The sequence below is a fragment of the Nilaparvata lugens genome, chromosome 1 (assembly GCF_014356525.2).
Source record: "Nilaparvata lugens isolate BPH chromosome 1, ASM1435652v1, whole genome shotgun sequence".
Classification (NCBI taxonomy): Eukaryota; Metazoa; Arthropoda; class Insecta; order Hemiptera; family Delphacidae; genus Nilaparvata; species Nilaparvata lugens.
Genome location: NC_052504.1, coordinates 596,512 through 611,922, shown reverse-complemented (window position 1 = coordinate 611,922; position 15,411 = coordinate 596,512). Strand labels below are relative to the sequence as shown.

The 15,411-nt window shown below is 31.8% G+C and overlaps 1 protein-coding gene across 5 annotated transcripts in view; it reads right to left on the bottom strand.

The window, feature by feature from the left end:
- The window catches only part of LOC111054123 (transcriptional regulator ATRX homolog), a 100,926-nt gene extending 94,206 nt beyond the window's left edge, over nt 1-6,720 (bottom strand). For 3 of the 5 annotated variants that reach the window (XM_039427097.1, XM_039427101.1, XM_039427107.1), the window contains exons 1-2: nt 6,544-6,711; nt 5,074-5,156 (exon numbers count right to left, since the gene is read on the bottom strand). In XM_039427097.1, the coding sequence (XP_039283031.1) occupies nt 5,074-5,156; nt 6,544-6,559 (99 nt within the window). In that variant the 5' untranslated portion in view covers nt 6,560-6,711. Of the gene's footprint in view, nt 1-5,073; nt 5,157-6,543 lie in introns of all 5 variants that reach the window. The other 2 variants (XM_039427094.1, XM_039427116.1) reach the window with 2 other exon arrangements.
- Nucleotides 6,721-15,411: the final 8,691 nt, after the last annotated feature.

Sequence of the window (15,411 nt, the reverse complement as noted above, 5' to 3'; positions counted from 1 at the left end):
CTATAGACTTGAAAACTACTTGACAGAACGGCATGAAGCTTTGGGAATATGTTGTGTGAATATTTGGGATGATTTCTGACCAGAAATTTTAATAGGAGGGTTAATAATAATTATTTATTAATCCATTTTACAGTCCTATGTTTTCGAAAGTTTTGGCCGAGCGGCTACCGAAGAACAGAAAGATGAAAATGATTCAAGATCATATTGTGATTATATTATGATTTATCTTCTAAAGTTACCAGCTGTAATAAATATGTCACGGAAAATGTTGAAAAAAATTATTTGCCTCATGAAATAGAGTTGTTCATATTGCATTCATTAATACTGAAGAATGACAGAATAATTTACATTTTTTTTAATTTAGCTTAGCTTATATTTATCCTAAAATGGAAGATGGAAATAATATGGAATTCTGTGTGATTCATCGTACATCGCATATTTCCTAGACCATCTATTGACAATCAACAACTATGAAAACATTGAATTCATCTTTAACCTATCTATTTTTTTTTAATTCAACACTTCACTAATAGATAGCCTATTACTACCAATTGATTAAAAAGAATATGTTTTCGGAATAAAAAATGCTGCATGACTAAGCACATAGGAAGTCGGTATTGAGATGTAAATGAAAATATTGATTGTCAGATAAATTTAATGATTCACCAAATAAAGTCAAGTGTGACAAGAGATACATTGACTTTTTGGCGGTACGAAGTTCGCCGGGTAAGCTAGTATGCTATATTTTCTCTATAAATGTGTTCAACCCATATAGATTAAAACATCAACTACTTTGAAATGTCTCTTAATTTAGACCAGTCAATAACAATTTGACTATAAACGATGTTCAAAAATACTGAAATTTAAATACTGGCTGAGATGATAGAATGCGATGGAAATAATAGTTTAAGAATAAAATTGAAATAATGGCAAGTTGAACCAGAACACTACAAAATGGAGTAAACACAGAAAAGCTGCGTTATCACTAAACATTAAGGACCGGTTTCCAAGCTCTAGATTTAGCCATAGAGAAACAATAGCATGAGTAGATATCCCATGGTATAGGACGTTTATGTCGCAACTTTTACTGATATCTCAAACCTATAGTCCACGTAGTTCTTTCCCGTGAAGCTTTATGACGGTGGTAGTCTCTCATATTGTGCCATTCATACACTTTCACCCCAACAAAACAGTAAAAATCGACAATAATCGACAGTAATCGGCTTGAGATAACAGTAAAAATTGCGACATAAACGCCCTATACCATGGGATATCTACTTACGCTATTGTTTCTCTATGATTTAGCTAAGTTCTAGACTTTAAACAGCTGGAGCCAGAAAATAAATAAAATAATAAAAAAAAAAGAATAAAATTGGCTTTCCGAAACGGGACGTAGTCGCAGTTTTTATGATAATCTTTATTTTCTTATTTCTATAATTGGAAACGTTTTTCCTTGACGAAATAAAACATTCCTAGATGAATCAAAATAGCTGAACCTTTACACTATTTTCTCTTTATCTTATTTTGTGTTAAATTTTCTAGTTTCTCGATATCTAATTTAAACGTGGACGGCGACTACGCCCCTAGCCAATTTTCTGACTCCAGCTGATTGAAGTCTAGAACTTGGCTAAATTCCGAGCTCGGAAACCGGCCCTAAGAGCTAGTGGGCAGATAGGAACAACTCAGTCAGAAAAATTAACAAATTTTGCTATAGTCACGTCCAAGTTATAATGGCAGTGGATGAAGGTAGGAGAACAGCGTTGCCACTGCCTTCTGTAAAGGATACCAGTATATCTTATGTAATATTAACTGTTCATTCTGGTTGAAAACAATCAATTACATTGACAAATGAAATATAATTGATTATTTTTAACTAGATTTATATCAATGTTTTTGTTTTTCAATGTTGACGTTCATTCCTAAGTAATACACATTCATAATTTTTGAGATAAAATGTCTTGTTAATTAATTATATTTCTACATTGTTGAAAAATTATCTGACAACATCGCAGAGGTAGAAAAGGATAGCAACACCAATGTGGGTTGGGGGAGCTTTGAGTCGAACATCGTACTCAAGAATGTGTTGAAAACCAGAATTCACCCACAGTATCCCTGCTTGTCGTAGGAGGCGACTAAAAGGGGCCCGAAGGCAAGTTGCCTTGCCTTCAAACTCTCGGGATCTGCCCCGTCAGGGCTGTTTCGGAGGGGCACAAAGAAAAACCCAAGAGACCACTGATGGGTATAGCTCCAGGCACAAATGTGGGTCAAGAGGCTGAGTCGAGGGTGGCCGGGCGCCCTAGAGGCAGTTTGGCGTCCCCTCTTTCAGCGGAAGGACCTACAAAAAGTATAGGAGTGGAACTAACGTAGGTCACAAGTTTGTGGGTGAAGAAGCCAAAACTCACCACTGAAGGGCGGCGATTCAGGCAAAACTTCTTGGGAGAGGTGAGGCTTTTGACCCTGCGATGTTTCGGAGGGACAAAAAGAAAAAACCCAAGAGACCATATATTATATGGATGAAACTCCAGGCACAAATGTGGGTCAAGAGGCTAAGTCAAGGGTGACCGGGCGCCCTAGAGGCAACTTGGCCACCCATTCCTCAGCGGAAGGACCTTCAAAGAAGGCCAGGAGTGGAACTCACATAGACTAATCAGTCTGAAAAGACTGCCAAGCATATCACACTGGATTGCGACAAGCAACCAGGTGATGATTGGGATTAGGGTTGCCACCTTTTTTTAAGAAAAATAAAGTACATTGGTAATCACAGGCCTAGAAATATAGTACATTAGGTTTAAATAAAGTACATGTCATTTTTACCTGAATATTCAAAAAGTCAGCATTCTGTGGCATTCTGATATACTCACAAGAATACACATTATTGACAAGAATATCACTGATTACTATTAGAATCCATTATAATTATTATTGATAGAATAATTCGATATTATAAGAACAAATAAAAACATAATAGCTTGGAAAGTTATTGATTACATACTGGTATGACGAAAATAATCATAAATCATTAAAAAGATGAATTAATTTCATTTGTTACAAAGCACACGCTCATACAGAAGAATTGTTTAATATAGTATCATGAAAAAAAAAACATAATTCATTTTATTTAATCCAAAAAGTTTTAGAGTTGGTCTTCTAAATTCAAAATGTAAGTTATACTCCTTGAAAAATGCATAATATTGTTACTCTTCAACAATTTAATCAACTCTAGGCTATTGCAAAATAATTTAAGGTATACAAGATTAAGAAATTTAATGCAAAAAATTCACTCTGGCCAAAGATATGTGTACTTCTCAAAATACAATTTTAAATGATCTATTAAAACCATAAAGCACACTTTATTTATATGAAATATTTAAAATATTTTAAAAGAACGACAGGTTTCAGCTTATTTTAGCCATTTTGAAGTTCAAATAAAAAATGAATGAATAAGTAAAAAAGTATTGACTAATTTATGTACATATAAGACTATCCTCCACATTATGTTTTATTTCTTTGTTTGCATAATTTTATCAAAAATGGGATTATCTAAATCGAATTAAATGATATTTATTAGTTTTTTACTATGTAATTTTGCTGTAGTGTGGATATGAAATCTTCTTTTACATAGATTTAATTTGCTGCTTTTGCTTCCAATCCAACGTTTAAAATCTTTATATTAGCATTCATATCAATATATTTATGGTTTTCTTCTATCAAGTGTTCCACAAGGCTGATTATTGAGTATTTTCTTTTTGATTTTAGAGCTTGATTGTGCTCCTGGAAAAAAATAAATGAAGGGTGCTTTATGTTTTTAATAACTTTTATAAGTAGCCCATGCAAATAAAGTAATTTTGAATGGATATTCAAAATACAATACAAGAATATAATGGAATACAAAATGAGTTTAACAATGAATTTTGAATTTAATAAAAAATCAATTAGTTATTAATTATTATTTAATTCCATCTCAATTAGTTATTCTTGAAAATATATTTCTTATTGCTTTTGGCCATCATCAATAAATAATTGTTACTGGTGAAGAGTTGCAAAGCAACTTTGCAATCAACATTCAAATTGAAATAAATCATTAGTTTATTATTTCTTATGAGATTCAAAGAAGCTTTGCTCCTCTCATCTCTCCACTTATTATTCATCACCGAAAAAACCATTTCCACAAATGCTGAAGTGGCAGGGATAGAGAGTAAATATGAAACCACTTTATACAAATTCTTGAACTCATCAGCATCACATGCACTGAAAAAATGTAGCCAATATTTAGTTAACGTCTGACAGTCTCCGCCACTCTACTAACCTAAAATGTTTTGATTTCCTCATACTTTATTATATAGAACTTTATTGAGCAAAATAAAGTATTTTTGCGTACTTTATCTTGCTTATAAAGTATAAAGTACAAGACCTCCAAATAAAGTACAATACTTTATTATATAGGACGGGTGGCAAACCTAATTGGGATGTTAGTATAGGGAAAAACTCGTGGTTCTTGTAAAGGACACAGGTATTGGTTTGCCTAACTATCAAAATAGGCTGTTTGAATTTTATTTATTTTTTAATTTCTTATATATTGGGAAGTTTTTTTTTGGTGTGGCGAAAAAAAGTGTGATTTCCTCATACTTTATTATATAGAACTTTATTGAGCAAAATAAAGTATTTTTGCGTACTTTATCTTGCTTATAAAGTATAAAGTACAAGACCTCCAAATAAAGTACAATACTTTATTATATAGGACGGGTGGCAAACCTAATTGGGATGTTAGTATAGGGAAAAACTCGTGGTTCTTGTAAAGGACACAGGTATTGGTTTGCCTAACTAACATACTTCTTGGGAACACAATAAGCTTCGGTTGACATGTGGGGTTCTTTGAGCATTTGGATCCTTGAATCCGTCCCTTCAAAAACAATAAACACCAATGATAAACGAATACTGCCAGTGAGTAGACCTCACTGTAGTATCAATAATTTTTTTGATTTCATAGAATATAACTAGAAACGCTCTCCTCCAATCAACTGTTGGTTGAAAGCCGAATAAGTTTAGAATTTTTGTAGTGTCTACGGTGCTTACTTGTTTGGTTGATTTGGAACGTGCATTCTTTTTAGGCGATCCATCCTCCAAGCGCCGTAATCTTACCACAGGTAGCTTTCCATCTGTAATATAAAAATTGAAATTTAACTATGAACCAAAAGTGAATGATAAGTCTTTTATCATGTTTAATGTAATGTGAAGTACAGGCTCATTGTGTAAAACTAACTAAAAACTTCAAGGCTGATTTGAACATGAGGCAAAAAATGCATAATCACCTAGATATAATAATAATGGGTTTAGGTATTAATATTAGAGATATTTGACTTAGAATGCTACGCAAGTGCTATATCTACTGGAACATGGAAAATTGCATTTATATCATAATATTGTATTACCAGTAATAGAGCAGGTCAAATATTATGAACAAGTTTAAATATTCATGAAATTCTTGTCCAAAACCTAAAGTAGGCCTACAGTCGTAACATTTCAACATCGAATCTTTGAACATCATGCTTAATTTAGAAAGAATAAATATTATTAGCAGCAATATTTACCCTACAGAGACACACTTACTTTATGCTAACACAGTAGACACACTGGGGTGTTGAACACCCCAATTAAATTTTGCATTTTTCTTAGAAAACTATAAAAAAAACAAGTACTTAGACCTTGCTTCATCATTTCTTAATCATTTTTGTCCCAAGTGCATACATAAATCTAAAGTAAAGCACTGCTTATCAATATTAATACTAATTTTAGAAGTACGTATGTTCCGCCTAGGTGTTGGAGCTCCTAATCCGGTTTGAACAGATGGTTTGATCATTGCCAATGACAACTTCATCAAAAACTCACGTCTCTTCATTTTATTGTTCTGAATCTCAAGTTGTAGAGAATCATAGCATTTATTCCAATCTGATTCATCATCCCATACCACATTTGTAGTGACAATACAAGTAAATATTTGTAATAAATGGGTTTGATAAAAGTCCTACGTAAAAGACACTCTGGGGTGTTAAACACCCCAAACGAAGAACAAGATGAGCTGGTGACCTTATAGAATGCTATTACTGACTGGAAGTGGTGGAGAGTAGTTGACAATAGGCCTACTACAAACCTAATTTAGACTGGGCATAAATTTCCATCTGTTTGATATTGTCAACTGCAGAACATAAAACAAAATCCCTGGGGTGTGAAACACCCCAGTGTGTCTCTAGGGTTTAATTTAATAGGAAAAATTATAGGCCTACCGGTACATGAGATTTAATTCGCGCCATTTTCAATGTGAAAAAAACTAATTTTTATTAATTTATAAGTTAGAAAGTAGAGAAATGGAACAACAAAGACTTAAAAAATGACACTTGGGTTACTAAATAGAGTTTTGTTAAACGTAAATATATCAAAATTTCAATTTTTTCATTGGAATGATGACCTAGGCCTAGGCCTACATTTTTTCAGGTTATATTACAAAATCATAAATCTGTTTCAATACAAAGTCAAGTTAGTACTCACCTAGTAATTTTGACATTCTTGATCATAAAAATGAATCTTATTTGGAAAAAAAACGTTATTTTAAAACAACCATCAATCAAAATTTATTCATTACAAATTGGCATTTTCAAAAATTTCACAAAATGTTGTGTTGGTTATTTGTTGTTGCCCGCTGGAATCTTAGACCAGTTATAGAATAGACACGCTGGGAAGTCTAGCCTCTGAAGCCAACATCAACTGCCAAATCCACCCATCTTGACGTCACAACCAAGCTAACAAAAATTGATTGTTCAACAACAAATGTTTTCTATAGTGAGGTCCACGTTATAATGGCAGTGTCCAATTGGCAATACTGATGCTGTCCTTTTCTATCATACAACAAAACAGGTAGCGCTATCTCTCTCTAGCTTTGTAATGTTGTCAGTTTGCCAGAATATTTTATTTTTACTTTTGACAGTGACTGTAAAAAAGTAACTCAGCCGCCATTTTTTTTCTTCACTCTATCAAAATACTTTGGTACACAAGTTGTATAATTGATTTAAAATGTATTTTTGAAACAATGAAATAATTTTTAGACATTACCGTATGAGAAACACAAATTAAAATACCTGAAATGACATTTAAAAGTTGATAACTAATCATCATAGACTTCATCCATGTTTCAGTTAGCCTACACCACACGTTTAGGTTAGACCTACTCGTACTGGTATGAATAAAATTGAAAGGTTATTTCAGAATTATTTTCATTGAAATGACTTATTTTAAACAATATTTCTATTTTTCTATCATTTTTAAAATAAATTGGAATAGAATACCTGCCAATCAACTTGATTTCTGTTGTTTTGAAATTCAGATTGGTGTATCACAGCTTTTTAAATTAGCCACCATTTCAGGTTTGTGTAAAAATAAAAATATGATCTTAGTTATGGAAGCAAATTTTTGAATCAAATTATGAAAAAATATATTTTCGTGATCAATTTGACACTGCATTGATTATTTTAACAATGTGATGATAATTATTATTAGATCAAATTTAATGGGATGAATTGAGTAACGGCTGTGTACAATCAGTGGCAAAATTGAGAGACTTGGCAACGTTTTTCTCCTATCTTCCTCCACTGCCATTATAACGTGGACCTCACTAAGGAACTATAAAGACTATTTATACATTTATAGTTCCCTACATGACTCCAATACTAAACACGTCACGTGACCTTGGGAAGTTCCAATCCTGTTCTTCTGATTGGCTCGTGGCAGTGAATGAGATCAATTGATCCGGATCATTAAAGTGATCCGTACCTACCATCAATACTATTATGATGCGGCGCTTCCTAACAAGATGGCAAATTTTAGCGTCAGGGTACTAGCCAAGTTTCCATACTGTATGTATACTGTGCCAGTGTTGCTTCTTTCCTCTGTGACCATAGCATCGACAAATCACAGCATCGACACGACATGGCATCGACAGACCATGGCACCGACATGACATAGAATCGACAGACCATAGCATCGACAAGTAAACTTGAATTAGGCCTGCCACCACCACAGCATCGACTCGACATAGCATCGACAAGTCACGTGGTACATCTATGGAAGTGTGACCAACTTACGTAATGAACATGCATTAATAATTATAATAAATGAAGTTTTTAGTAGAATAATAAATAGAAAACAATTATTATCAACAGTTTTCAAATGAAATTTTCATTTATAATTAAAATATATTGAGCCTCAGGCTTAATGGTATAATGGAATATACAATGTACAGACTTTTGTTTTCTTTTCAGGATAAGTTTTTAGGTTATTTCTATTTTGCGCGGTTATTTTTGATATCGGTTCTCAATTGTTAGGTAGATTGTTTTTTAAAAGTCTTGAGTTAAAAGTTTTTAAAATTGAATTTTTTGCTAAAAACAGCATTATTTTCATTTTTATTCACTACAGAAACTTGAATAAATAATTTTCCACATTCCTTATTTCAGTTTCTTAAACAAGATGTTGAATGTTACAAGTTTACTCATCACACTAGAGAGTTAGTGAAAACTTTTAGTTGTTATACCTATTACATGATTAATAATTATACTTAATAATTAAGTAAATGATTATATTTCTACAATAATTACTATTTTTACTGCTTTGTTTGTTCATAGTCACGGATTATAAAATAGGTGCATCGGACTACCTTAGCTAGATACCGTACCTACTTTAAACCATCCATTTGCATTATAGGCCTATAAACTGTAATACAAGAAAAGCATGCATTATATTATTTCATAGTTGAATTTGCTTTTTGTATCTAGTCTGTGTTTATGTTGAACCATGAACATACTCTGGACTTGAGAATGATTTGTAGAATGAACCTGACTTGGATATGATTTTGATAGGATCAAATCAGCTTTTATTGTTGATTACGATTTGTTTTGTTTTTGTGGTACTGATATATAATCTAGCCTTTCCAGAAAGAAGAAAAGGAAGACACTAAGCTGGCTCTTATGTTGATTAGTACAGTACCTAGGTACCATAAAGCCAGCATATTTTATTTGTACTGCCAAACTGTAATTCGATCAGTATATCCAGTCCATGACCGGAAGTTGCCAGACAGACTTTGTCAAATATAAAACAATTTATACCCAAATAACTAGAGATGGCTGCAGATAGGTCGTTTCATGTAAGCTAGCTCTGTAGATGGACTGCAATACTAATAAATCATGAAACAATCTTAAACTGGTCCACAAGTCCACTGGTCTCATCATCTCTCAGTGAGTACAGAGGGTAGCTGATGAGTTTCTCATGTACCAGCCTACAGAACTTCCCATACTCTAGCTCACAAAGACAAATCGGCAGTCTGTTAAAAAAACTGTTAAATTTCCTTAAGATATTAAAAAGTTCACCTACTGGTATGTTACTAAAAGATCGATTGAAGATAATTTTTCAGTCCCCATTATGTATGTGTACCTTTAACAGTCTTTGCAGAGTGAAAGTTGACTATTAATGGTGAGGATATTTATCATTATGGTACTCAGTCCAGAGGTTTGATTAGAGTAGAACAGTACTATAGTCCTTACAAAAGAAATTTTTTTTGGAGGAATACACGGTGCAGAGAAATGGTGGAAGATTAGCCAATTACAGTGATGAATAGAATCATAGGTAGAAGCGCAGTTGCCAATTCGTCGATTAGACTCAGTCGACTGAGTGCTTTCAGGCAGAAAGCTTCCCATATGTAGCATGAGCACATAAACAGTCACTTGAAATTAGAGAACGCTGGCTGGTTCAGAATGGCAACATTGCGCCTCTGTATTTCCTACCTATCTCTGCTGTGCATGTCCCTCAAAAGTAATTTTGTATGTACTATAACTTATTAGATATGAATCCAAATTATAGATGTAGGTAAGAAAGTATTCAACGCCCTGCCATTGAATTTCCAAGGCATGCCAGTCAACCCAGCAATTTAAAGCAGGTTTGAAAGAATGGCTTATACAGAAATGTCTATAATTATCAGTCTCTTTGATATTGATGGGTAGACAATTTGTCATCAAATATCATCCTGTACAGTTTGTCATTTTTTATTGCTTCAGAGGCAAGGGATTTATTTTTGTATATTTTTAAGCTTATTGACTAAATTTTTAATCATAACTTATGTGAATGCTCTAACCTTTAGGCTAATTGTAGTATTATTTCTTCCTACTATCATAGGTAATGAGAATTGGACGTACCGTACCAGAGGCTGAGCAGGACAGGAACTGGCCTTGCCCATCTTTATGCAAGATTCTTCAACAAGCTGCCAGTAGCAGCAAGAGACCTGTCGACCTGGCGATTCAAGGGCGCACTGAGGGAATTGCTGGTGGAGAACCAATTGTATTCAATCAGTGAGTTCTTTATGTTGGACAATATGCCGGTGAGTTCGTATTTTTTACTATTTGTTGTTGTGACTAGCTATTATTAGCTTTCTTTCTCGTTTTTATTTTTTGACGTGTTCTTGTGGTACTGATATATAATCTAGCCTTTCCAGAAAGAAGAAAAGGAAGACACTAAGCTGGCTCTTATGTTGATTAGTACAGTACCTAGGTACCATAAGCCAGCATATTTTATTTGTACTGCCAAACTGTAATTCGATCAGTATATCCAGTCCATGACCGGAAGTTGCCAGACAGACTTTGTCAAAGTATAAAACAATTAATACCCAAATAACTAGAGATGGCTGCAGATAGGTCGTTTCATGTAAGCTAGCTCTGTAGATGGACTGCAATACTAATAAATCATGAAACAATCTTAAACTGGTCCACAAGTCCACTGGTCTCATCATCTCTCAGTGAGTACAGAGGGTAGCTGATGAGTTTCTCATGTACCAGCCTACAGAACTTCCCATACTCTAGCTCACAAAGACAAATCGGCAGTCTGTTAAAAAAACTGTTAAATTTCCTTAAGATATTAAAAAGTTCACCTACTGGTATGTTACTAAAAGATCGATTGAAGATAATTTTTCAGTCCCCATTATGTATGTGTACCTTTAACAGTCTTTGCAGAGTGAAAGTTGACTATTAATGGTGAGGATATTTATCATTATGGTACTCAGTCCAGAGGTTTGATTAGAGTAGAACAGTACTATAGTCCTTACAAAAGAAATTTTTTTTGGAGGAATACACGGTGCAGAGAAATGGTGGAAGATTAGCCAATTACAGTGATGAATAGAATCATAGGTAGAAGCGCAGTTGCCAATCGTCGATTAGACTCAGTCGACTGAGTGCTTTCAGGCAGAAAGCTTCCCATATGTAGCATGAGCACATAAACAGTCACTTGAAATTAGAGAACGCTGGCTGGTTCAGAATGGCAACATTGCGCCTCTGTATTTCCTACCTATCTCTGCTGTGCATGTCCCTCAAAAGTAATTTTGTATGTACTATAACTTATTAGATATGAATCCAAATTATAGATGTAGGTAAGAAAGTATTCAACGCCCTGCCATTGAATTTCCAAGGCATGCCAGTCAACCCAGCAATTTAAAGCAGGTTTGAAAGAATGGCTTATACAGAAATGTCTATAATTATCAGTCTCTTTGATATTGATGGGTAGACAATTTGTCATCAAATATCATCCTGTACAGTTTGTCATTTTTATTGCTTCAGAGGCAAGGGATTTATTTTTGTATATTTTTAAGCTTATTGACTAAATTTTTAATCATAACTTATGTGAATGCTCTAACCTTTAGGCTAATTGTAGTATTATTTCTTCCTACTATCATAGGTAATGAGAATTGGACGTACCGTACCAGAGGCTGAGCAGGACAGGAACTGGCCTTGCCCATCTTTATGCAAGATTCTTCAACAAGCTGCCAGTAGCAGCAAGAGACCTGTCGACCTGGCGATTCAAGGGCGCACTGAGGGAATTGCTGGTGGAGAACCAATTGTATTCAATCAGTGAGTTCTTTATGTTGGACAATATGCCGGTGAGTTCGTATTTTTTACTATTTGTTGTTGTGACTAGCTATTATTAGCTTTCTTTCTCGTTTTTATTTTTTGACGTGTTCTTGTGGTCTCTGTGATCACATTATGATCCTAGTAATACTAAATCCAATATGAGTTTGTATGATGTTTTTCATCGTTTTTCATTGTTTTTACTGTGTTTTTCAATGTTTTTCGATGTTTCTCGATGTTTTTCGATGTTTTTCAATGTATTTCAATGATTTTTGATGTTTTTTCGATTTTTCTCGATGTTTTTCAGTGTTTTTCGATGTTTTTTGATGTTTTTCCAATGTTTTTCAATGTTTTTTCTGTGTTTTTCAATGTTTTTTCTGTGTTTTTCAATGTTTTTCATTGTTTTTCAATGTTTTTACTGTGTTTTTCAATGTTTTTTCGATGTTTTTCAATGTTTTTCAATGTTTTTCAGTGTTTTTCATGTTTTTCAATGTTTTTCAATGTTTTTCAATGTTTTTGATGTTTTTCAATGTTTTTCAATGTTTCTCAGTGTTTTTCAATGTTTTTCGATGTTTTTCAATGTTTTTCAGTGTTTTTCAATAATTTTCGATGTTCTTCAGTGTTATTAAATGTTTTTCAATGTTTTTCAATGTTTTTCAGTGTTTTTCAGTGTTTTTCAATGTTTTTCAATGTTTTTCAATGTTTTTCGATGTTTTTCAATGTTTTTCAGTGTTTTTCAATGTTTTTTCAATGATTTTTCTTTTTTTTTCAATGTTTTTCATTGTTTCTCGATGTATTTTCTGTGTTTTTCAATGTTTTTCGATGTTTCTTGATGTTTTTTCAATGTTTTTCAAAAAAATTTCAATGTTTTTCATCGTTTTTCATTGTTTTTACTGTATTTTTCAATGTTTTACGATGTTTCTCGATGTTTTTCAGTGTTTTTCAATGTATTTCAATGATTTTTGATGTTTTTTCGATGTTTTTTCAGTGTTTTTCAATGTTTTTCTGTGTTTTTCAATGTTTTTCGATGTTTCTTGATGTTTTTTCAATGTTTTCCAAAAATTTTTCGATGTTTCTCAATGTTTTTCATCGTTTTTCATTGTTTTTACTGTGTTTTTCAATGTTTTTTGATGTTTTTCGATGTTTTTAAGTGTTTTTCAATGTTTTCAATGTTTTTTCAATGTTTTTCATTGTTTTTTCTGTGTTTTGCAATGTTTTTCAATGTTTTTAATGTGTTTTTCAATGTTTTTCAATGATTTTTGATGTTTTTTCGATGTTTCTCGATGTTTTTCAGTGTTTTCCAATGTTTTTCAATGTTTTTCGATGTTTCTAGATGTTTTTCAGTGTTTTCAATGTTTTCAATGTTTCTCAAAGTTTTTCATCGTTTTTCGTTGTTTTTTCTGTGTTTTTCAATGTTTATCGATGTTTCTCGATGTTTTTCAGTGTTTTCAATGTTCTTCAATGTTTTTTGATGTTTTTTCTGTGTTTTTCAATGTTTTTCATTGTTTTTCAATGTTTTTACTGTGTTTTTCATGTTTTTTGATGTTTCTCAATGTTTTTAAGTGTTTTTCAATGTTTTTCAATGATTTTTCAATGTTTTTCAAAGTTTTTCATTGTTTTTCTGTGTTTTTCTGTTTTTTCAATGTTTTTCGATGTTTCTCGATGTTTTTCAGTGTTTTTCAATGTTTTTCAATATTTTTTGATGTTTTTTGATGTTTTTTCAATGTTTTTTCTGTGTTTTTCAATGTTTTTCATTGTTTTTCAATGTTTTTACTGTGTTTTTCAATGTTTTTTCGATGTTTCTCAATGTTTTCAAGTGTTTTTCAGTGTTTTTCATGTTTTTTCAATGTTTTTTCAATGTTTTTCAATGTTTTTTGATGTTTTTCAATGTTTTTCAATGTTTCTCATTGTTTTTCAATGTTTTTCGATATTTTTCAATGTTTTTTCAGTGTTTTTCAATAATTTTCGATGTTCTTCAGTGTTATTTAATGTTTTTCAATGTTTTCAATGTTTTTCAGTGTTTTTCAATGTTTTTCAATGTTTTCAATGTTTTTCGATGTTTTTCAATGTTTTCAATGTTTTTCGATGTTTTTCAGTGTTTTCAATTTTTTCAATGTTTTCAATGTTTTTTCAGTGTTTTTCAATGTTTTCAATGTTTTTCAATGATTTTTTTTTGATGTTTCTCAATGTTTTTTCATGTTTTTCAATGATTTTTCAATGTTTTTCAGTGTTTTTCAATGTTTTCAATGTTTTCAATGTTTTTCTGTGTTTTTCAATGTTTTTCGAAGTTTTTCATTGTTTTACAATGTTTTTGAATGTTTTTCAATGTTTTTCAGTGTTTCTCAATGTTTTTCAATGATTTTTGATGTTTTTTCGATGTTTCTCGAAGTTTTTCGGTGTTTTTCAATGTTTTTTCGATGTTTTTCAAAGTTTTTCATCGTTTTCGATGTTTTTTCTGTGTTTTTCAATGTTTTTCATCGTTTTTCAATGTTTTTACTGTGTTTTTCAATGTTTTTCGATGTTTTTAAGTGTTTTTCAATGTTTTTCGATGTTTCTTGATGTTTTTCAATGTTTTTTCAATGTTTTCCAATGTTTTTCAATGTTTTTCAATGTTTTTTCAATGTTTTTCATTGTTTTTTCTGTGTTTTCCAATGTTTTTCATTGTTTTTCAATGTTTTTAATGTGTTTTTCAATGTTTTTCGATGTTTCTCAATGTTTTTAAGTGTTTTTCAATGTTTTTCAATGATTTTTGATGTTTTTTCGATGTTTCTCGATGTTTTTCAGTGTTTTCAATGTTTTTTCAATGTTTTTTCAATGATTTTTGATGTTTTTTCGATGTTTTTCAATGTTTTTCATCGTTTTCGATGTTTTTTCTGTGTTTTTCAATGTTTTTCGATGTTTTTCAGTGTTTTCAATGTTTTTTCAATGATTTTTCGATGTTTTTCAATGTTTTTCATCAATGTTTTTTAATGTTTTTTCAATGTTTCTCGATGTTTTTTCTGTGTTTTTCAATGTTTTTCGATGTTTCTTGATGTTTTTTCAATGTTTTTCATCGTTTTTCATTGTTTTTACTGTGTTTTTCAATGTTTTACGATGTTTCTCGATGTTTTTCAGTGTTTTTCAATGTTTTTCATGTTTTTCAATGTTTTTCATTGTTTTTCAATGTTTTTTCTGTGTTTTTCAATGTTTTTCGATGTTTCTTGATGTTTTTTCAATGTTTTTCAAAAAAATTTCAATGTTTTTCATCGTTTTTCATTGTTTTTACTGTATTTTTCAATGTTTTACGATGTTTCTCGATGTTTTTCAGTGTTTTTCAATGTATTTCAATGATTTTTGATGTTTTTTCGATGTTTTTCAGTGTTTTTCAACTTTCTTCAATGTTTTTTGATGTTTTTCCAATGTTTTTCAATGTTTCTTCTGTGTTTTTCAATGTTTTTCATTGTTTTTCAATGTTTTTCGATGTTTCTTGATGTTTTTTCAA